The sequence below is a fragment of the Balearica regulorum genome, chromosome 18 (assembly GCF_011004875.1).
Source record: "Balearica regulorum gibbericeps isolate bBalReg1 chromosome 18, bBalReg1.pri, whole genome shotgun sequence".
NCBI lineage: Eukaryota > Metazoa > Chordata > Aves > Gruiformes > Gruidae > Balearica > Balearica regulorum.
Genome location: NC_046201.1, coordinates 12,841,253 through 12,865,178, shown reverse-complemented (window position 1 = coordinate 12,865,178; position 23,926 = coordinate 12,841,253). Strand labels below are relative to the sequence as shown.

Genomic DNA, 23,926 nt, shown 5'->3' with positions numbered 1-23,926 from the left:
ACACAAATGTAATGGAGTCCTCCTGAAAATAAAGTTTATTTTCCTCCATTTCTTGAGATTAATCAAGCAATTGTCCTTTGCTGTGCATTTCACCTGCTCATCGCTACCTACCTTTACATCTTTATATCTTATGAAGTGAAATTTGGTAAGATAAGCTCCAAAAATGTCTTTAAAACATTGGGGAGTTCAGGTCAGTACAGATTTTCTGTAGTTCACACTCATTTCCTCTCTGGCCTGGCAAATCCCAGCAGTTTTCCATACTACTAATGGCTGCATTTGGGCTGAGGTCCAGATCTCAACTCTGGACTGTGGGGTTCAAGCAAAGGATGAAGCACTGGATTGGTTGGAGAAGAGCTGAGAACAAACTCAAATGCCTTCCTAAGCCTTAAATTGTGTCAGATTCTGTATAAATACAAGTGGATCCATGGGATGCCTGTTCTTCTATTATCATATTGGATCAAAAGAAGAGGCCAGAGACCCAAGCTCGCAGTTGCCATTGCAGAAATGGTTTCAATGCACCTCTTCAGAAAAGGCAATATCCTGCCATCATCTCTCCCCTGAATGCCCTCTCCATGGACTGCTGAGTCCTGCTGACTGTCTGTTTCTCCTGGGTCATTAGGCCTTCATCACACTCTATTCACTCATTCAGTCCACATTTACTCTCTTCTTGTATTTGTCTTTGTACCTGATTTATTTTTTCCTTCCTCTCTGCCATCATCCTGAGGCAATGTCAACTTGTCAGTTAAACAGTGCCGGGAGACATTTGTGGGGCTGGACCTCATCTGTCTGTCCTGTCTCATTGTTAGCACAGATTCTGCTCCTGGTGCTGGATGAAGAGGTCTGACTCTCTCCTTGACAGTTCAGGAGTGAGGATAGGCCAAGGAACATTCCCAATGGACATCTCATGTATTAGCCATCATATTTTAGAGCATAAAATGGGTCAATAGTGTAGAAAGGGGCAATTGTGAGCAAATTAGCCCAGGAATAGTCCTAGGCATGTTTCATTTACTATCATCAATATTAAAGTCATGTCTGTGCTAAAAGAACATGCAAAATATATTGTACTTCATTCCAAAAATTGTCTTAAAAACAATCAGATGCTTGCTGATATCCTGAAAGTGCTGCGAAGATTTCAGACCAGCCCTCTTTGTATTTTGTCTTCTGTTCCCTTTCTCCACTTGCATCTGCCTTCTGTGTACCTCGACCAGTGAAGGGGTCACAGAACAGCCTATTGTTGCTCAGCCTCTAGCAGAAGAGGGCTAGGTTCTCATTTGGAGGAGGGACTGCAGCAGATGTGGGTGCACAGAAATCCTCAGAGCAGTGAAGTTGCTACAGCACAGCTTTAGTGTGGGGCCAGTGGTGGCCCATCCCAGACCAAGTGCTGGTAGGGGTGTAAAGCCCCTCTGGTGCTTGTACTGACTTGACTCAGTGTTCCCAGTACCTGTATAGCTAGACCAGTGCTGCTTCTGCTTGTGTTGGTGAAATCACATTGCAAATTGTGGAGGAGATGTGTCCACAAACGGAGGATAGGAACAGGTGCATAGTTTTTAGTGCAGCAGGAAGCAGAGTGGTGCCATCATGTTCTCAATCGCTTAGCGGCTAAGGTGGTGAGCAGAGAAGTGACGCTGGAGATGACAGAGCTACTTAGTCTGGCCCAGCCCAAGATGATGGGGAACTTCATAGGGCCCAGCCCTAAGAACAGACAGCATGTTCAGAGGTGAGGCTGAAGGACAACAAATTAATTGGACTTGCTTTACGTGCTGTAATCCTCCCCCTGACTGTGTGTGGAGTGGCTCAGTGGGGGTTAAGAGCTTCAGGGAGGCATGAGAGAGTGCTGACTCTGCAAGGATCAAACGTGTCCTTCATTGTCAAGTATGACCATGGAGTGAGGTCTGAAACAGCCTCAGGGTGCTACTGCTGAAATCCAAGCACTTCACATGGGTGAGAATGTGATGCCGCCCTCACTGCCTGCCAAGTGGGGCACCTTCGGTAAGGTGGCTGCCGTGATTTCTCAGCCAGGGGAAAGCACATGCCTCAGGGTAAAACCTCTCTGGTGCTTCCATAGCTCTCAGATTGCCTCTGTCCACATCCAGCAACAGCAAGCTTGTTGCTCAGAAATAGCTTAGTCTCTTAGACGTATAAGCAGATGTTGGTGGTAGGGTCTGTGCTTATCCATTTTGGACTCCCTGTCCTGTAGTAGTATTGACATGATCATGGGGCTGGCTGTGGAAGGATGGAGCCGTTCCCGAGTGTGTGTGGCATCTTCTCATGGGATGACACTGACAGTAAGCATGGCCAAGGGAAGAGACTCTGTGCTGTGCTCCCTCCCTGTCCTTATTTATAGCCCAACACAATGCAGTGAGTGCTAGTGTTGGGCTGTCCCTGGGCTGTAAAGCCGAGCTTTCAGATTTACTGTAAAAGCAGTGACTATTTTCTGAGAGCATCTTGCAAGAGAATGAGAGTTTGTAAAAACAACTAATTCTCATTGCTCCAGGAGGTGATTTGTGATAAGGTGCGAAGGAGAGAGCCACTTTCAGAAACGTGAAGGGTCTCCAGTCGCTATTAGCAAAGGGAGTGCATTGTGGGGTGTGTGCTGGTTTATATATATGTGGTGTGCTATTTCTGATGGTTACCATAGCAACACTTGCATCCTGTGATGTACATTCTGCCTTGAGAAGTACAAACACACAGTGGTGCTTGGAAGTGAATTCCCATAGAAAAGCCTCTGGTGCTTCCACGTTCCTGCACGTGCACTCTAGCCCAGCTCGTGCTGCAGACACTCATCCTCCGGTACCTGCTCTCAGTCACTCGTACTCCGTAAAGCAAAGCGGGGACATAACACAGGGCAAGGTCCTGTTGTAGTAATGGTCAGTGCGTGTGGGGAGATGTTTCAGATTTCTTTTTTGCCTTCTTTTCAGCAGTTTGCTTTTTAGCAGGATTTGCACCCACCCTCCATTCATAAAGCAAGGTAATGAATTTGAGACCATTGCCTATTTCTACCTGCAGCACAGACCTAGACACAAGTTGTGAAAAAATGGAGATGCAAGGGAGTTGTCTTTTACCCTTGCAGAGCAGCTCTTTCTCAGGCTTCAAAATCTGGCTAAGAAAAAAAACACAATAAAGTGATGAATTACCTTGCTGTGTCCTGGATAAGTGTGTCTTCAGAGGGCCTTATGGAATGAGCAGGATGTAAAACTGGTGCAGTGTAAACTGTACAGTGTGGTTTAGGGACACAGTATTGGGAGTGCATGAAGCCCTGAGCCAAAGGAAGGTGGCCAGGCTGGATTATCCCCTCTTTCTCCTGAATGAAATCTAGAGGTAGCCCATGAAATTGGTGGGAGGAAGATTTCAAAACAAGTGGGAGGAGGTGGTTCTTTGATCAGCAAGTAGCTCAGCTGAGATTGGTGTTAACACAGCATTGTCTGTGTTATGTCGTTACTGGCAACTAACATATCATTCAATTATTATGACCACATATGTTGTCATTAGTCATGTTCTGTCAAGTTGTATTATCTGACTGCTGAGAATTAATTTGAACAAAGTTTCCTTCAAACCTGTGAATCCCCTCCACAGCATCTCTGGCTGGTTTTTGCAGACATACTCATTTGATCAAGTCATGCATCCTTAGTACCAACCCATGTTTTGCTGTATGTATTCCTCTTTTCCATGCCTTCTGTCACAAAAAGATAGTATATAAATGCACTCAATTATCATTAGATTAGAAGTGTTCCCTAAGTCGGCTGTTAGAAGGCAGTGGTACTGACAAATAATGATCATTGGTGTCATGTTAACACAAGCAAAAGCAATTATTTTTCAGCCATCTAACGCCACAAAAGCAGATGTAGGAAGAAACTACCAATTAAAGATGAAAACACTTAAGGTCAGGTATGTAGTCTATTATTAAACTGATACTTACCGCACAGTTTTTCTTTTGCTATTTTGTTGAGCTCTTTCCCTATATTACTAAATCTCTGTGGCTGTTTGAAACACTTTGGTTACAGGTTTTGGTCCACTCCTACTTACTGTTGGATTTGTGTTTTTAGAGTGAGTTGATTGCCGGACCCTGGGAATTACCTCATCTCTTGAAATGGTAAATGCATCGAACCATCACTGGTGCATCAGCAGTCAGATATAATTGTATTTTGTCTACTGCTCTTCAAACGGTCACTGTTCATGACAAAGCAATGCTTCCCAACAACATGATTCCTTTGCTCAGGCATGTCCTCCTTGTCTCCCCCCACAGCCCAAACTCCCTTTCACCCATGTAACATGAGCACAACCCTAAATCCTTCCAGGGAAGGAGACTGAATTTATGCAGGTCTAAATAAGAAATATCATTCTCAGTCATGTGAATCAGATTTGGGGCAACAGGACTGTAGGGTGCAAGGTGTCCATGGCTTCCTCAAACAATAATTCTCTTGACTCATGTTTCCCAAGCAGCTGCCGTCGCAGAGATGGAGGCTTGACCTCTGGCAGCAATTTACTTGACTTAGGGCATGAAGACAGCCCCATAAAATCTTCTGCAGAAGAGGGCAATGTTGAAGTTACCAAGCAGCAGAGAAGGTGGTATTTACATCTAAAACACAGAGGTCTTGGGCAAGGAGACAGAAGCACAGAAGTTTTTCCTGAGTTCTTGGTACACTTTGTGCCCAGCCCCACGGAGGGTAAGAAAATGGAAATAGTTAAGTTACAGTCTTAAAAACGCAGTTGCACACCTGCCATGTTATTTTCTGATACTCCTGAAGCCAGTGGGAGTAATGTATCTCCCGTATTAGTAGAAGGCTTCTGAAAGCACAGCTCATCCCCTTTAACTTGAGGTTCCTGCAACAGAAACAAGTCCATCTGACCCCATCACCACTGCCCCCTTTTCCAGGCCAGGGGGAGAGCTGGGCACTTTCACCAGAGTTATCCATCTGGTTACTGCACACATCTGTTTTAGGATAGGATCACCTACCTCCTCCATGACTCTCCGGTGGGATGACTAGTGCAGCCACAGACATCTGTGCTCAGATATACCCATATCCAGTACCCTTGAAAACTGGTACACATCCAGAGGCATAAAGCCATTGTGAAGACAACTTGTACTGAAGATGTGCTTGTGCAACCAGGAGCAGACCAGAGCTCTTGCTTTGTGAGGCTTGAGAGGGGAGTTACTCCCTGAAGGAGGTAAGCATGCCTGCTAGTCCAGCTGCTTGCAGAGCCAAGACTCAGATCTACATACACTGCTGCCACTATTAGGAATCCAGAAGTCAGCCTTCACCATGATAACTACATATATATAAATAGGGCAAAAAAAAAGTATAGTTGAGATACTAAACGTAAACATACCGATCCTGAGCAGGATTCCTCTACAAAAGTGAGAGGGGACACTGATTTTTGCACCCAGGACTTGGTGAGGACATGGCAGTGTGCAAGCACAGTCACTGATGGGCAAAGGGGGCTGTTTCTGGATGTGATCGAGTTTTTAGTCTCTTCTCTCCCGAGGCACCCCAGCTCCTCCGGAGAGATGTATCGCCACCTGGTCCTTCCCGCTTCTTGGTCCATCTCTGAGTGCTGATCCATCCCTCCAGCGTTTGCAAGTTCTGCTAATAGTCTGTGACAGCAGCCACCGCTCTGTCGCAACCCATGCCTAAAGGACCTCAGCTTTTCCTTTTCTCCAACTGTTCATCTTCTTCTCCAGTCCTGGCTAGGATTTCTCCATAAGTAGCTCACGAGAAGCACCTGAAACCTCCAACAGAAAAGCCAGAAGAGGGTTTCTGTGTTCTTATGAGGGAGCTCCCTCGATGCTCCTACAAAGGCACCGTACTGGGGCACACCACAGTGCTGCCAGCCCAGCTCCCTGCCCGTGAGAAGGCACATCCAGACTCTGAGGGAAAGGGGGTATGGACAAGTGCAGGTATGTTTCTCTCTGATCTAAGCTCAGCTTAATTCTGTGATTCTCTCAACTTCCACAAAACCCCAAGACAATAAATTCACAGTTTAGTTATACGTCATATCAAAATGTACTTCCACTTACTCTTTTTTAACACTCAGTCCACTCTATTCATCCCTCATTCTTGTTCTTCACCCACCCCCTCCACCCCGATCTCCTCTCTCTCCAAATTGGCAAGTCCATATCAATTTAGTGTCTCCTTGTCTGGAAGCTATATCCTTTTGGTGATAGAGAAGTGAGAACTGGGTATTGTTTTCAAGATGAAGGTCCATCATGGATTTATGGAGTGGCATAATAATGTTTGCAGTTTTATTCTCTGTTCCTTTGCTGACATTTGATTGCTTTCACATTGTTAAGCATTGAACTGTTATTTGCAGGAAATAACCGTGAGGACTCCAAGATCTCTTCCCTGAGTGGTAATAGCTAATTCTGAACCCATCATTGTTTATATCTATAGCTAGGGTTGTTTTTCTGTGTGCATTACTCTGCATCTATCAACACTGAATTTCTTCTGCCATATCATTGCCAGTCACTTAGAATGATGACATACTTTTGCAGTTTTTTACCACCACATTTTATTTTCAGTACTTGAAATTACTTTGTCTTATGACTACTTTTGTCAGCTCGCTAATCATTTGCTCTTTCAGGTGTTTTTTGAATATGGTGATCAGCTCAAACTCCATCTGTAGCTTCCCACCCCCCTGTATCCTGTGCCTTAACCAGTTGGTGGCCAATGAGACCTTCCCTCTTATCTGCAGTAACACTGCAGGTATTAATAACCGAAAGATAAATAGCTGATACTGATGAAAACCCAAGCACTGGCCCCATGGAAGCAACTCCTCATCATCCAGGCTGATGCCTGAAACCGTTGCAGTGAGCTGCCTGCTGGGGCTCATCTTCCTAGCAACTGGAAAAGGGGTTTGTGGTGACAAGCTCAGATTTGGGTATCCCCCTCTTAGCTATCTAAATTGGGTTGGAAATTTTAGATTCCTGGTTTTCTATAACTCCTACTGTTTGTGTGTTAATTCATGGTTTATTAGAGCCCCTGCCAGGTTGCCTAGTGCATACCAAGGAGTAATGCAGTACTTCCATATCAGAGTTTCTTTAGGGCGGATACCATCTGGTCCTAGTAAATTGTTATTATTAGTTTATCAATTTTTCCAAAAAACTCTTCATCTGCTGCTTCATTTTAAGAGTCTTTCCAATGATTAAGGGATTGGAGCATCTGTTGTATGAGAGAGCTGGGATTATTTAACCTCAAAAAGCGATGGCTCAGAGGGGTTTATCGGTGAGTTTAAATACCTCATGGCAGGGGGAGTACAGAAGATGGAGCCAGGTTCTTCATAGTGATGCCCAGTGAAAGTGCAAGAGGCAAAGGGCACAAATTGAAATACGGATTTCCCTTAAATATTTTATTTTATTTTATTTTATTTTATTTTATTTTATTTTATTTTATTTTATTTTATTTTATTTATATTTTTACTGTGAGAGTGGTTGAACACTGGCACAGATTGCCCAGACTTGTTGTGGAGGCTCCAGCCTTGGAGATATCCAAAACCCAACTGGACACAGTTACCAACCTGCTCTAGCTGATCCTGCTTTGAGCAGGAATGTTGGATGGATGATCTCCAGAGGTGTCTCCAGCCTCAGCGTGTGAGTGATACCACCATGTAACACAGGCTGGAGCAGCGAGACTCTCCCCAAGCTCTGCAGTGAATATTCCTGCAAAAATGAGCTGGTTTGTGATGGCCTTGCCTTTCTTGGGCGCTCCCTGTACACCTTGATCATCTTTTAGTTTTATAGCTGTCTGGTAGGTTTCTGGTTTCTGGAAAAGGCTTTATTATTAGTTTTTATGGTTTTCAGAATATTGCTTCTTAAAACAGTTTTTGGCCTTACCATGCTTGGATTTTGTGCTGTTTTCTCTTTTTCTCAATTGAACACAATTTCCATTTTCTGAATAATGTCATTTTACTCTTGATTGCTCTGCTATTTAACCATGAGAGCTCCTTTCTGGTCCTTTTTTATAGGTGATATATATTTATTCTAAGCCTCTAATATGGTTCCTTTATGTAATTTCCAAGCAGTTTGTCTTTTTGGTGGCTGCTTTTAATTTAAGTTTAGCAAGTTCCTTTTCCTGTCTTTGGATGGGATAAATCACCTTCCAGAGAGCCTGTTACACAGTCAGGTTGGATTACACACCTAACTTTAAAATGAGGGTACTTTTCAGCCCACAAATCCCTGCTCTGTGTGACCTGCCCCATTCCTAATATAAAAAATAAGCTGTTTTCTTGCCTGGAAACTACAACACTGCATAGGACTCTAGCTAAAAATTAAGCATAATACTGCTTAATTTTCTGACAAATATGTCTAATTAGTTGCATGAATAAAATATTTCTATGTTTTTCTGTTAAAGGTCTTTGTAAAACCACCTGTTTGACCTTTTTTCCCAGTAACTAATATTGACAGTCCTCTGTTATTCTGTTAAAAAAGAGCAAACATTTTCATTTGAGCTTGGTAGATCAGGGGAAATAACTCCACTTCATCAGTCATACATTACTGTAACAAGAAGGAGAAGATCGTCACCGAGAACCCAAACAACCCAATAATGGCTCCCGTCATTGCTGGTGATTTATATCGATTATTTTGAATCTAAAAGTGTGTGTGATGTGACAGAATGTTTGGGGCTGTGAATTACACACAGGGACTACTGGGGCAAGTACCAACTCGCAGAGCGTAGCCTTGGCAGGTGCCGTCTGTTCGTGTCATGGATTCGGTGCCTGCTCAGCGCGAGTGTAATTGGGGGGGACTGATGAATCCTTGTGCCCTTTGTCCCTGCCAGAACATCCACCTGGTGGCCAAGTGGCTGAGTTCTCTGGAGAAGAAACTGGAGCAGCACAGCGAGGGCAGCCACCGGGATTTCCGTGTCTTCATCAGCGCGGAGCCAGCACCCTCCCCTGACAGCCACATCATTCCCCAGGGCATCCTGGAGAACTCCATCAAAATCACCAATGAGGCCCCGACCGGGATGCATGCAAACCTGCACAAAGCCCTCGACAATTTCAACCAGGTAGGAGCACAGTGGGGTTCGCGCTGCTGGACTGGCCGGTGGGTCAGCTCGGGGCTGCTGGAGCCCCATGTACAGCATGACGTGTGTGGGCATTGCCCCTTGCGGGCAGCAGACGTGCGAGTCCCTTTGCATTGTGCATTCTCTGGATCCAGCAACCCCCTCCTCTCTTCTCCAGCGGCTGGGCACACATCTCTTTCCAAGCACTGATTTTCCCAAGAGGACTTGAACGGCCTCTTCCTTGCAGAAGGTCACAGGATGCCAGACTTCTGCCCACTTTAATCATTTTCTCACCAATGTATGATCCTTAGAAAGGCTATTTTGTTCCAGATTCAAACTTCTGAATGCAGCATTTGGGAGACTTCTGTCATGTCTCAACTTGATTTCTGTGTCTGCGTCACTCCTTCTTGGGCTGGCAAGCGACATATTACATCTAATACCCCAAGACGTGGAGAGGCGGGCAGGTTACATCTTGCTTTTTGCCCTTCTGTTAAACCAGGGTTAGAGGTTCAGAGCTGCTGTTACGGTCACATCCCACACCACTCTTCAGAGCAGCGTGGGGGGACTTGGTGGTGTGTGCCCAAAGGCCATTCAGCTCAAAAGCTTGCTGACATCACAAGTGTTGCAAGCTAGAGCTGAAATGTCCCTGCAGGGAGGACTTGCTTTGCCAGGCGAGGGTAAAGTAGGCCATCTTGAGAATTGCTGGCCCACAAGAAGAATAGCCGATGGCAGGTTGTTTGTTGCTTTTATTGCATGGTGACCACATACACGTGCTCCTGGTACAGCAGCTCTTTGTTGCTGGAACTGCGGCCGAGTCTCCAGGGCAGGCGACAGAAAAGTGAAGCGTGTGGAAATGACGGGAAATACTCTTTTCTTGGTGCCGCAGAGGGTACGGATCAATGTTAGAGTCGTCATAACACAGTGATCAAACGAGCCTGCTTTGTGGCCTCCCTCGGCAGCTCCAGGCACCGCAGGGCAGGAGGCTGCCGAGAGCAGCGGGGCACGGATGGAGCGTGGTGGCTCCCCCAGGAACAGCCTGTTGGAGGCACGCTGGAGCCTGCTGTTTCTCGCTGCTGGCGGCAGCCGTGCTGCTGCTGACCCCGTTGTCCGCATGGCACAAAAGGCTAAGGGCTAACTGCTTGCGTTTATGACGATACCTTTCCTAGCGACACAGGCCGTTGCGTTCTGCTGCCCTGAGTGCTCGGTACTTCACTCACACATCGCCGTTGCCTCGGCACGCTGAGCTCGCACAGCAAGACCCCAGCCGTTAAACCTAGAGCAACCAGAAGGGCCTGAAGGTACTGTCAACCCTCAGACTGCCTTTTTTGATCGCTGGTGCTGAAGGTACTATGGCCTCTCCACTCTGCTGATGACTGTGCCGGGAACACGCAGGGCGAGCAGGATTGCTTGCTTTCCTCTCCATACAGCCTCTTGTCGTTTGGGACCAGGCAGGAGCAACCCCAGCCTATTGTGGACCCCAGGCACTGGTCCGTGGGGCAGAGAAATGGGGGCAGCTCACACCTGGGTTTGCATTTAGATGTTGGTCTGGAGGGAATCTGAAGTGCAGGAGCTAACGCTGCTGAGCAGGTGAGGCAGGGAGGCACCACACAAGGATTAATGCGAGTAGTCAGGGAAGATTATTCCATTTTTATCTACTGTCATTCATCATCCTGAACTCCACAAAACGTCCTGGAGAGCAAGGGAGGGGAGAACCTCCACCCCAAATAACATTTTCATCCTGCCTCTGCTCAATTCAATCAGATAGTAATTAGCATTTTCTAAATTGCTGGAGTATTATAAAATGTCTCTTATCAGAAATCCTGAAGCGAGTGGGTGGGGCCCCTTTACACCTCATTTCCCTGCTTTATACAGAATGGATGTTCAAATTTAGCTTTCAGCTGAAAGCTACAAAGAAGGCCCATTATTCTATGTGGGGAATATTGTTCTGCTTTGTAGCTGAAGGAAAATGCACAACTAAATAGAGAAGCCAATGAGACTGAGCTGGATTCTTACTCAGTGTGCATTCAGGCAAGCTCCCCTTGAAGTCCAGGGATTTTCAAAAATGAGAAAGGTGCTCAACACATATTTGAACCAGTTTTTCATCAGGTTCGTGATAATGAAGGGAGCTTAGAGTGCTGTCTCATCAAGGGGAAAACAGTGTTTGGGATGTTCTTTATTCTTTTATGCAGTTAGTTAACGTCTTGCACACTTCAGAGTAATGGATTCTCTCTTTTCAGCACAGACCCTGAGCTCCGTTATGATACCCAGCTGATTAGAGGTCTAGCATTGTATTTTTTTTAGACATAATGAAGGGAAGTCACACAGGCGCCCTTTGTAGTCTGTCACATAGCATAGTGGACTTAAAAGGGCTGTCCCTGGATAGGGAGAATGGAGGGGCTGGTGTAGCTACTCCCTCCTTACCCAGCCGCTTGCTCAGCTGTGCAGATCACAGCCACCATACCCTGGATGTGCTGTTCCCAGGGAGGCTTTGCAGAGACATGGGTGAAGGTGCAAGGAAGCCCTTCCCAACACGATCATCTCCCAGATCTGGGGAGATCTGTACTGTTGGCTGTGGGAGATCCCATCAGGTTCCGGCCATGGGGCAGGGGATCCGCTGCCCTGCCGCTCTGCTCGTGCCAACGCAGAGCAAAGGCCAGAGCTGTGCAAGCCTCCGCCTGGCTTCAGCCACAGAAAGGGAGTTCATCTTCCCCATGAGAGCTGAGCTTCATCCTGATGCCATGCACACAGCTCCAGCCCTTCGGCCCTTCTGCTGCTCTGCTCCCCGTAAACAGATGCTGTCCCTGCTGGGAACGGTCGTGGCTGCCCAGGCTTCGCCTTGGTGCCCGCCTGCTGAGACGTCACTCCCAGCACAGAGTTCTTTGGAGACCGGTTCCCTTTGTTCATTTTCATTGATTAAATGACTCAGGCTCTCACCCCTCCACCTCTGACATCACAATTCTGCTGATTCATTTGTAGATATTCAAACTTTACACGTCACCTGGAAGTGGGCAAAGGAAGCGCCTGTTGCTGTGCTGGCTTTAAAGGGCTGCATTAGATTATTTTTTTTTTTTGCAAGCATTTGAACTTTCCTGCTTGGATTTGTAGCAGTTTCTCACATCCGTGCTTTGGTGTGCTGCGCAAGGTCGTGCCACCAGCGAGTACGCTGCTGCAGCACACGGCCGGGCTGGCTTTGTGCAGAGGGTCAGAGCAGTGGGAGCACAGCCATTCTGGGATAACTCCCTGCTGCTTCAGCCCTGGAGCTCAAAGAAACGCTGCCCCAAGGAGAGCTTTTGTACTCAGGACTTTAGTCCTTCCAGGTACAGTCCTCCTCAGCAGGAGCCTTGCTTAGGGCCGCGGTCCCAGTCCCACTGCTGGCACGCTTGCCCTGTGTGATGCCTCTGTCCACCTCTCTGGTGTGGGATGTGGGGCACGTGCAGGTGATGGGGCATTGGGTGGGTGCACATGTCCTTCTCTTCTTGGCTGTCAGTATGTGTTCCTGTGCAAAGCCACTTTGAGTTGGAAAAGAAACTATTAATTCAGAAAATATGCATCAGAATTTGCCAATAAATTTGCAATGCAAAGCCACTAACTGAGAAAATTAGTGAATGTGTAGATTATGCCGAAATGAGCTGACTGGGCAAATCAGTGCACCCCTGTCCAAAGTCTGGTGTGTATGAGAGGCCCTGAGAATCGCTGAGACTGAGCGATTACACAGCCCTGCCACTCTGCCTGTGTTGCAGGATACCCTGGAGATGTGCACCCGGGAGAATGAGTTCAAGAGCATCCTCTTTGCCCTCTGCTATTTCCATGCCGTGGTGGCAGAAAGGCGCAAGTTTGGCCCCCAAGGCTGGAACCGTTCCTACCCCTTTAACACTGGAGACCTCACCATCTCTGTGAATGTGCTGTACAATTACCTGGAGGCCAGCTCAAAGGTGCGTAAATCAAAGGTGGGCTGTTTGGTGGCTTTTAACCACCAGTGATGAACTGGCTTGTGCTGAAACTCCTGGAAAGTCTTCTTAAATGCCATTTCCTTGGTCTCTTTGGTTTTGTAACTTTGCAGTTCGATACACCTTTGCGGTGAGATGGGAAGGTTCAGTGCCACTCACGTCTGTAGCAGCTTACAGATCATAGCGAATAGTGCCTGTGGTCTTTATTCATTGAAAATACATAGTGGTCTTTGGTTTAACAGAGCTTAGAATAAATTTGCATTTCAGTGGGAAACTGCATGAAATCTATCCTGCTTGGGCAGGATTTAACTACTACCTAATGTTTGTTTCCTTAGAAAACTGAAATAGTGAAGTGGAAGCACTCACTGTGCAGATCAGTGCTTAGTGCTGTAGCCTGCAGCTCAGCCACACGGCTGGTGGAGCTCCGGCTGTCTGAACTCCTTCATGCCCTCTTGGTTCATTCTTCAGGTCCCATATGATGATTTACGCTACCTCTTTGGTGAGATTATGTACGGAGGTCACATTACAGACGACTGGGACAGGCGGCTTTGCAAAACCTATTTGGAAGAATTTATTAAGCCAGAAATGCTGGAAGGAGAACTTCTCCTTGCTCCAGGATTCCCCCTCCCAGGGAACATGGACTATAATGGCTATCATCAGGTAAGCTTTTTGTTTTCTGGCATTATTTATACACATAAATGTAATGTCTTCCATAACTGCCGTATAATCTTTCTTAGGAGGCAGTGAATAGAACTGCAGTGCTTCAACACACCTCCTGTTATTTCCCATTACATTCTGTTTCTGTAGATGTTTCAGCATTCCCTTGGATGAACCAAGTCTAATGGTAATTTGCTACTTCATCATGGGCTCATTCTGTTCATGCATGAATAGAACAACTGTATTGGTTCTTGAGACTTGAGCGGGGCTCCTGGAAAATTAAATCCACATACTGTTTGCTAAAATGGCCCTTTCAAGTTCCTTTTATCATCAGTTTCGATGAGAAACACTGGTCTTGTGGATTTACTTACTGATCTCATCGGTTCTTTGTACACAAATACGGTAGCAGAGATAGGCATATTAGGCTGGTTTTGTTCATAAAACTTAACTACTGGAAGCTAAATTCCCACAAGAGATTTCAGGATATTGATGCTGAAATGCACAGCGGATAATTGCTAGAGAAGGTCCAGGCCTGAGATATGTAGCCAAGCCAAACTTTAGCAATTCCTAAATTTTCACAGCAGGAGTAGAAGCAGTTCTGTAAACAATCATACATTCTTTTCTCCCATCAGTTCACCAGAGTTTCAGCCGCAGGCAGAGTTATATCAGCTGCGGCTTACTTGGGTGAGTGATAATTCCAGTGCCATGAACTCTGCAGGCAAAGTGCCCTGGACCCTGTATCTAACCTGAACCTGAATTTCTCGGTACAGTACATAGACGATGCCTTGCCTCCGGAGTCTCCTTATCTGTATGGCCTCCATCCCAACGCTGAGATTGGCTTCCTTACCCAGACCTCAGAGAAGCTCTTCCGCGTTGTGTTGGAGATGCAGCCCCGGGACACCAGCATGGGTGAAGGAGGAGTGGTGACCAGGGAAGAAATGGTGAGAGTGGTAGAGGAAAGTGGTGATGAATTTTGATACCTATCTCATTCCTAAGTAGTCCTGTCTAGCTCAGGTTTGTCTCACAACTGCTTATTATAATGTGATCTGGCTTTGCTGGATACAAAGCCAGTGTCTAAAACCACTAGCCTCATATTATGCAGCACATCACCATGGTGGGATGTAACTGGAGTATTGTCAGTAATAGGACAGTGGCTTTTAATTACCCCCTGAACTGCAGTGCCTTCATTATCATCCTGTGAAGACGTTGCAAATAAACCTTCTGTGGCCTCCACTGTCTCTGAGCCACCGGTCCCTGTGCACCACGCTGTGACTGGCATACGAATGGGCTTGCTGAGCACACTGTCTGCCAGGTACAGTGTGCCACCCAGAGCTCAGCCCACCTCTTACTGCTGCCACCAGGTCCCACCCAGCTCCCAGGCTCCCAGGGGCCTTGTAATTCCTTATTTCCAGCTGAACTCCTTTGCTATGCCTGTGTACCAGGCTGATCCCAGCCCTTCCTCTCAAAACTCACAGCTCATTAAAATCTGGCCCGAGCATTCATAACAGGATCTGAAACCAGCCAACACTTGCTCAGGTTTTTATTTCTGCAGTCTTAAGGTCCCAGCTCTGTGTTTCAAGCTTTTTGAATTAATAAATGGCTAATAGAAAGCTTACATGAAGTCTTTGGTTTCACACATGCTTCCTTTGGTGTGGAGCTGGGCAACTTACTGGCTTTGCCTAAGGGGCTCTTAGAAGTGCTGGGCATGTTCCATATTCAGTTCATACTGGAATTTGAGGTGAGGGGAATAATCCAGAGCTGGCAAAGGAGATGCTCAAAGATAGCAAACATGACTATCTCTTCTCCCCTCCTGGTTCTGTTACTATTGAAATACAATTAAGCTCCTTGGCCGGAGAAGCAAAATTAATAGCGAGTGATCCAGCCGTGATATCACATGGCATCGCTACTCTGCAAACTCCTGGCGACAGTCAAGAAGACCGTCACAGGAGCATAGGAGTCCTCATGGCTTTTGTGATGTGTCTAAGAAAAAAAACTGCCTGAAAGCAACCTGAGTGCTCCCCCACTGCACGGCATTTTGCCTGGGGGGATGCTCCCACAGCCAATTTTCTTCTGGAGGTGATCTCTCTCATTATCTGAGCTATTGGCACTGGCTGTATCCCTTTCACTTGGTCCTTGAATGAGTTAAGAGTTCTCTCTCAGCTCCTCCATTTGAGGATTTCCAACTCGTGGTTTGGCTGAGGTGGTTTTAGGGAGTTTGCAGGGAAACTGTGAGCCTGTCATTTTCCTGAGGCTCTGACAAGTCCAGTTACTCCCACGGGTTTCTGAGGCCACATTACAGAAAATGAGCTGTAATTGTTGTGAAAAAAATCAGAGCCAAAGGGATTTGCAGGGGAATTTCAAATCAGAGGATATTTCTATACTGCACTTGAGGTGCAGCTGAAGAGCTTTTCCAGCTGAGCTTTAATTTTAGCCACCTAGCTGGTTGCAATAGCAGCCTACACATCATCACCTCTTTGTAACGTCTGATAGGAGTGTGGAGGGTTTGGAAGAACAGTAATGGGAAGAAATTAGAGTACAGTCCAAAATATGAATGTCAGTGGGCATGGCAATAAAATTACCCTGGGCTGCCTCTGTCACTGGCACCCGCACGCCAGGTTTTGTACATTAGATCTCAGAGTTGTAACTCTGCGTTATGTGTTCCTGAAAAATCCCCAAGTCTTGCTAAGTTTCCAGCTCAGAAGTAAAGCAAAGCATTGTGTAAGAGTCTTCCATACCAAGTAGCCCAATGGTCCATGTAAACCTGAGAGATACAGCTGATCCCATGAAGATTAGGGTCTGCATGCTTCATTGTCAATCAGAAAAGTTTTTGTCTGTTTTATTTATTTTTTAGACACTAGAAATATCCTGTTGCAGTGGAGATTTCCCTGTTTAGTATTTAGAGATACAAAGCACTGTTTCAAATCCAGCTGTAATATTGACCAGAAGATAATTTTGTTTGATTATGCTTTTCTTCCATGGTTCAGAATGCCAAATTCAGTTTAAAATTCAATTTTATATAATCACCTCTCTCTATCAATATACCACAGAAAAACAGCTCATAAGCTTAGTTGTCCTGAGGCTCAGCTGAGGCTATAGCCCCATCCATCTTCTTGCATTGAATCCGACCTTAGGAGAAGTAAGAATACAGGCTTAAGACTTGAGAAGAAAGGAGACTGCTACATGTCATAGTGACAGTTTTAAACCATCGTTTTGAAAGCTTCTCATCTGACATTAACTTTTGTAAGCATTTGAATTTTAATAGGATGGGGCAAGCTCTTTGAAAGGTGCCATGCCCAGCGCAGCCGACACTCATTGTTTTCAGAGACACTAGCTGGCAGATGTAGTTTTCGTGCCGCATTCAGGCAGCTGTCAGCTGAGGAAGCCCAGTGGGTCACTCATGACATCCCTCTCTCTTTCCTTCCACCCTTTCACCAAACAGGTGAAAGCTCTTCTGGAAGAGATGTTAGAGAAATTGATGGATGAGTTTAACATCGCAGAACTGATGGCAAAGGTGGAGGAGAGGACGCCATACGTTGTGGTTGCCTTCCAGGAATGTGAGCGCATGAACATCCTCACCAGTGAAATAAAGCGCTCTCTCAAGGAACTGGATCTGGGGCTGAAGGTAGGAGCTCTGGATGCTTGTGACTGGAGCATCGTAAAATCTTGATGAATGGAAAAGGTGCTCAGGGAATAAAAGGGGTCACACTGTGCATTCAGCACTGCTAGCTGCAAAACCAACTTGACTCCACGGGGAAGGGTTCGCAGATGGATTTCCAATAGCACATTGTCCATGAGCTGAGGCACTGCGAGAGGTTAAAGATACACATAGCAATGACTGCTTTTGGGACCAGAGACCAGGCACTTCTGTCCACCCGATACTGCAGCACAGCAACAACAGGTCACTCAGAAACTGAGATGTGGCCTACTTAAAGGTAAGCCAAAAAAATCACACCTTTTTACAAAATGCTCAGGTACTGTGGGGAACTTGTAACAAAGTGTCATGAAAGGCACAAGCTGAGCTGAAATCAAAGAAAAGATTGGTCATGTGTAAGGACACAAAACGTCCAGAGCTATAAGGGAAAAAGCCTAAAAACTCAAGAGTTTTGGAAGAGAGATGACTCTCCTTGCTGGGTATGAGTCATTTGCTAATGGAGGAGGGTCAGGACCAGACCTTCCCTGTGGAGACACTATCTATGATTACTCCACCCACAGCTGCTTCTCCACCCTCGTAAGAAACTGGGCTTTGCTCCAGGAAGGTGATATCTGTGTCCCTCTGGGTGGTGGCTTTGGCCATTGCGGATGGAGAATAGTGAGGAGCTCTGGGACTGGCAGGATGTGCCGGGTAGGACGCAAATATCTGTGTTCAGCAGGATGTGCAAGAGGGCTGTGCTTTGTGGCTGCATCCACTGGTAGGGGAAGTAATCTGCTGAATCTCCTCCCAGGCAGTTGGTGGGACAAAATATAAAAGGCCACTTACTGCCCATTATGGGATAAACCAGCATAGATCAGACTGCACTGCAAGTAAGTCAGAACCTGCCTCGCCAGCCCTGGTGCCCTGTAGCAACATTTCCCCTTCACCTTGTCATCCCAGAAAACTCTTCACCATAGCCAAGTGCTGTACATCCCTTGGAAAGGCCGAAGTGTAGCAAAGGAACCCTGCCTGGAGCTTGCAGAACAAAGATGGTGGCTTCTATGCTGCCCCGATGCCTGATGCCTTCCCTGCATAGGGTCATAGAATGGTTTGGGTTGGAAGGGACCTCAAAGGTCATCTAGTTCCAACCCACCTGCCAAAGGCAGGGACACCCTCCACTAGAACAGGTTGCATCATCAACACAAGCTGCTCCCTGGATGATTTCATGGTGTGAGGCAGCAATTAAGGATATCAGTTGCTGGGCATTCCCTGCTCCATCGTTTCCTGAATGACAGGTTGCCATCCCATTTCACCAAAATGCTCAGCTCACAAAAGTACTTTGCATAGCATGGGAACCATTGCACTTAAAGGAACTGAAACTACTTTGTGTGACCGCATTAGTAGAAGGAACTGACAGGTGAGCGAGGACGACCTGTCTTGAGACTGAGTGACATTCCCAACCCTCTCCCGAGGGCAGTTTTGAAGAGAGATCTTCAAAGGACGTATCTGCAGCGTGCACGCAGAGGTGCTAGGGTTGGCTCTGGGATTTTAGGTAGCTGCAGCTCCACAGGGATAGGACTCGGCTGCTTGTAAATCCCAGCTGCGATGTGCTGTACACTGTGAACCCAGCAGCTTGGGTCCACGCTAGCTCAGACATTTCTGCATTGCGTTCACTGCTAGATGCTTATTGTCTTGATTAAAGAGAGAGACATACCATATACACTTCGTGGTGGCCCAGTATGTACAATCCATTTTAAAATAGGCTGATATTTATGTAGTCAATTATTATAAACAGATTTCCTTTATTTTCTAACATAAGGCAGTGGAATTGAAAATTCTGTTTCCTGAGACAGGTAAATAGAAGTGATCTAATATTTCAGTCCTGGAGCACCAAACAAGATATAATTGTAACTGGGACAATGTGTAGCAACTAGATTTAATGTGGAGAAGAATAAGCTGTTTAATATTGGTAGGGAGAATGAGTGGATGCATGGGTTTAAATAAACCACAGACAAAATAAAGCACAGAAATCAGGCAATAATAGAGGGTGCAAATTTCTCCCCCAAACCCTGCCACAAATTGTGGCAGGGAAGTGAGATGGTATCTGCAGAAAAGGCACCTATGCATTGCTGCATAGGTTGGTCCCAACAGCCTTAGCACCTATGATGTGACTGAGAGGCACCACAGGGCCAGGACTTAAGGACTACTGAAGGGCAGATGAGTAGCAGTATCTATTTGTGTTAGCATTTCGTCATCTTGTGTATGCTGAAAAGACAAATTTGAAGGGTCTGAGATACCACCAGTGGGCAACTCTTCCGTGCCTGCAAGCAAAGGTTGCATGTGGGTCCCTGCAGAGCTGAGTTAGACGTCATGCATGACCCACACTGCTGCTCAGCATCCCCCAACTGGCCCTTCCCCTGCCCTGGGTACCACATAACGGCCAGGGGATGCTTGACCCTGCTGATGGCTCTTTCTGTAGGCAGTGCTGCTGCCCTGACTTGACAGCTAGGTCTCACACTCAGTTTGGGAGAGAAATCATTCTTTAATTGTTCCTTCTGAGAGCAGCTCCTCTGTGAGCTGTTAATGCATGTTAATCTTTGGGATTGGGGATCTTTACTGACAACACTGAGAGGAGGAGAGTTTACATAACAGGAACTACAGATCTCAGAAGAGAATAAATAAAACACAGAGGAAGCAAGTCTTATTGTTTTTAACTGACTATCTGCTAAAAGAAGGCGATTTGGAAATGTCATGCCTAATTTGAATTTTTGAATAATTCATTGTGTCTGTGTAGCGGAAAGTGATTGTTTGGTCCAAAAATAGGAGACATCCCATTAAGAGGAAGAGAAATTGGAATAGACTGGTAGCCATCAAAACTAACTGGCATGTTGCATTTCAAAGCACTTTGATGACTTAGGTGAGACCAGAGGCTGGGCTGAAACATTTGCATCTTAATGTTGTACCCAGTGTAAATTTTGCAAGTAGATTTTCTGTTTTGCAACTTCAGTGAAGGATAGGCCTCCAAAATGAGGATTATATATATTTGTCCTGGTTTTGGCAGGGATAGAGTTAATTTTCTTCCTACCAGCTGGTATAGTTCTGTGTTTGGGATTTAGTATGAGAATAATGTTGATAACACACTAGTATTTTAGTTGTTGCCAAGCAGTCGAGGACTTTCCAGCTTCTCATACTGCTCCACCAATGAGAAGGTGGGCGGGGGACCAAGAAGCTGGGAGGGGACACAGCCAGGACAGCTGTCCCAAAATGACCAAAGAGATATTCGATACCATATGACATCATGCTCCGTATATAGCTGGGGGGTTGGCCGGGAGGTGGTGCAGCTCAGGAACTAGCTGAGTATCAGCTTCAGATGGTGAACAATTGTGCTGTTCATCACTTGTTTTGTATATTCTATTATCATCATCATCATCATCATCTTCCTTTTCTGTCCTATTAAACTGTCTTTATCTCAACCCACGAGTTTTACCTTTTTTTCTTTTCTATTCTCTCCCCCATCCCGCTGTGGGGGAAGAGTGGGCGAACGGCTATGCGGTCGTTTCAGCTGCCGGCTGGGTTAAACCACAACAATATTATAAAAGAATAAAGTAAGAACAAATTTTGTAAGGCTAGTTGGGTATTTCACTGTATCAAGTGAAAATAACCTTAACTGAGAAAACAATTTATGACAATAGTCTGCTCATCTTGAGGGAATGTCTGCAGGCTGATTAGGATTTCTTTCAAGGATGTCTTTAATGAAAATTACTCCCAGCATTTTGGAAAAAAAAAAGTAACTTGAATCATTTTGGATGCACTTTAGTATTCAGCATCTGAAATGCAAATTTATGCATGATTGTGTTTGGACAACTATATGAGATAGCTGCTATAGATGCTTTGAACCCTCACAGGAGATTCCAGCAAGTACGCTTGAGTGCGCAGTCTTTAAAAATTGCTTTTCTTAAGCCTTCCTGAGAATTACATTTGCTAATTCATTTGTTTCCTGAAAATAAAACTAGACAGGATATATGATCATGACGGTTATGTCTTTAAATCAATTTGACTGCTTGCACACATCTTGCAATATTTTTACCCACTTTAAAACCTTTCCAGGTGTGCAAAATAGTTCTGGCTGTCGCTATTAGAAGACCCTGTGGTTCTCTGTCCCACTATGACCAATGCAGTACTTTTCCCCTCAGACTTTTTTTTTCCCTGTATGGTCTTGCCATGGCTTTGGCCAGAGACCAGCCTCTTGAGCATGTTCTCTCAGGGTCTAAGTTGTCCAAGGATGGGAGGTGATGACCCATGTAGTATGAATGAAGAAGGAACCACAATGATGCATCAGAGTTCACGTGCCAACAGAAGTTCGTAAATAACAAAGCCGTGGCAGCTGCCCCCTGATGAGGTCAAATCATTTTGACAGCCTTGTGAAACTCATTACCAGACCCTCTGATTAGACATGGCCATGCTTTTCTGTTGTGTGAGCTTTAATTGTGGGTCAGTAAATTGTCTTAAAGTGTGTTTAGATAATGTGAAAGAGCTCAGGTGCCTAAGAGGAAATGCACGGGGCATGCACTGCGTTTGTATTTCTTTGTCACTTCATGGCAAATACCAAAATGAGAAATCTTTAATTTGTGTTTGACCCTTGTGCTTGGAATTACCCAGGATTTTGAAGATCTTTTAAAAGGTAACCCATCATTTTGAGATTCCCTACAAATGTAAAACCATTGAATAGAAATAATGAGATGATTTACTGGCAGAGACTTACCTGGCCTCTGCTCACATGAAATGACAGAAAGTGATGTGTATTTTGAAAGGTGGTTACAGTTGTTCCTCATGTTCTAGGACTAATTCCAAATAATCCTTCCACCTTTTCATTTAACCCTATTTGTCGCTTTTAGCTTCAAGACTGTTAAAACAAAAAAAGATCTTAAAACCTTTGTACATGTGATTTTCTCTGTCCGTGAGAAACCTGTTCTCCACGGGTTCAGATGCTTGCTTCCTTTAAATGCTTACTACTTTTAACAAGTCATCTTTGCAGCAGAGATTTAATAATGCCTTGAACTAGTCCATCCTGTTGAGAGATGACCACTTCCCAGGGAGGGGATTTCTGCGTGGGAAACCACAGATCTCTGGGGAGCAGCTCTGAAGGGGGCTCCCAGGGCTGCAGTGGCTTCCAGGCACGGGGGCAGTACAAAAGTGCTCTCAGCTCTGATTTGAGTTGGTGGGTGCTCGGGAGACACATCCCCTTGAAGTACTACGCTTGCTTCTTGCCAAAGTGAATTCTATAGTGGATGTTTAGAAACTTTTACAGGGTTAAAAAAAAAATAAATTAAAAATGAGAAAGATAAGTGCTGCTAAAAAGCCAGAAGTGCTAAAGTGGACATTTCCAGTGCCTGGATTCAGCTGACACTCTTCCTCCCTTTGATAAGACACAGTGTGTGTGGTAGATGTGCATTCAAAACCTTTGTCTTAGCTGTCATCCGGCAGCTCTGAAGGTGGCATTTGCAACAGCGTGGTTAGGTCAGAGCTTTCCCTGTCCGATGACAAGTTCTCTTCCAAGCTTGGGAGTCTGGTGTCTTTGCAGTGTACTTCCTTGGAGAAAATGCTTGCTAACCCAGGAGCGCCAGCGTGCTCGTTTGCACAAGTCTTGATCACTCAGCACTGAGCCTGCTCCCACTGGTTAGTGCCGGAGGCAGTGTGGGCCATCAGCAAGGGCACTCGTTATTGCTCTCCCATGGTCTGGTTGGGTGTCCAGCTGTGATCTTGTCCTGCTGTAGCCTGTCAGTGTGATCTGCAGATCAGAGCTCTGTGGGGCATGGTCAGCATAGGAATAAACTGCAAAGAGTTTTACCTGCCGGACTCTGAGAAGCCTTGCTGACCGTGTGTTGGGGTTGCTTTAAGCGGATTTCAGCTTTTGCTAAAGCTTCATAGATTTTTGTGGCCCCAGTAAAGGGCACCTCTGCTGACCTCATGGCTGGAGGCACTGAAGTCCTCTGAAAGAACAGTTGGAATTTTTTAATGTGAATAGACTGACCCAATTCCCTCGCCCTCATTCTCAGCAACGGCTCAACTGATTTCAGTTAATCTTTCCAGAAACACTCAGCCTGAGGCAAAGAGAAACTGTAAGTCAGATAAATCTTTAGCAAAATGATAAGGAGACAAATGTAAGTATTTATAATGGAAATCAGTGATCAACATTAACTATAAGTCTCCAAACTGCTATGGTGTGTTGTACCCCTCTAGCTCAGCATGGGGCATGCAAAGATTTAAATTCTGAAGAGCATTACGTGCCTGTAGAAGTTGAGTCTGCATTTGCAAGTTTTTGTCTTTGCAGACTGCTTGGCTGGAGTGTCACAGAATCACACATCAGTTGTTCTGGAGATCTTCTAGTCCAACTCCGTGCTCAAAGCAGGGTCAGATAGAGCAGGTTGCTCAGGACCATGCCCTGCTGGGTTTTGAAAATTTCCAAGGATGGTTACCTCTCTGGGTAACCTGTTCCAGTGTTCAATTACCCTCACAGTAAAAAAGTTTGTACTTCTGTGTCAGTGGAATGTCCTGTATTTTCAATTGTTCCCATTGCCTCTTGTCCTGTCACTGGACATCACTGCGAAGAGTCTGGCTCCATCTTCTTTGCACCCCACCATCAGATATTTATAGATATTGAAATAAACCATCCCTAAACCATATCAATCTTGAGG

The 23,926-nt window shown here is 45.6% G+C and overlaps 1 protein-coding gene across 3 annotated transcripts in view; it reads left to right on the top strand.

Annotated features, from left to right (window-relative positions):
* Positions 1-23,926, top strand: part of DNAH9 (dynein axonemal heavy chain 9) — a 214,267-nt gene that overhangs the window by 182,573 nt on the left and 7,768 nt on the right. For all 3 annotated transcript variants that reach the window (XM_075770400.1, XM_075770399.1, XM_075770401.1), the window contains 5 exons: positions 8,772-8,999; positions 12,737-12,928; positions 13,412-13,603; positions 14,371-14,541; positions 17,040-17,222. In XM_075770400.1, the coding sequence (XP_075626515.1) occupies positions 8,772-8,999; positions 12,737-12,928; positions 13,412-13,603; positions 14,371-14,541; positions 17,040-17,222 (966 nt within the window). The remainder of the gene's footprint in view (positions 1-8,771; positions 9,000-12,736; positions 12,929-13,411; positions 13,604-14,370; positions 14,542-17,039; positions 17,223-23,926) is intronic.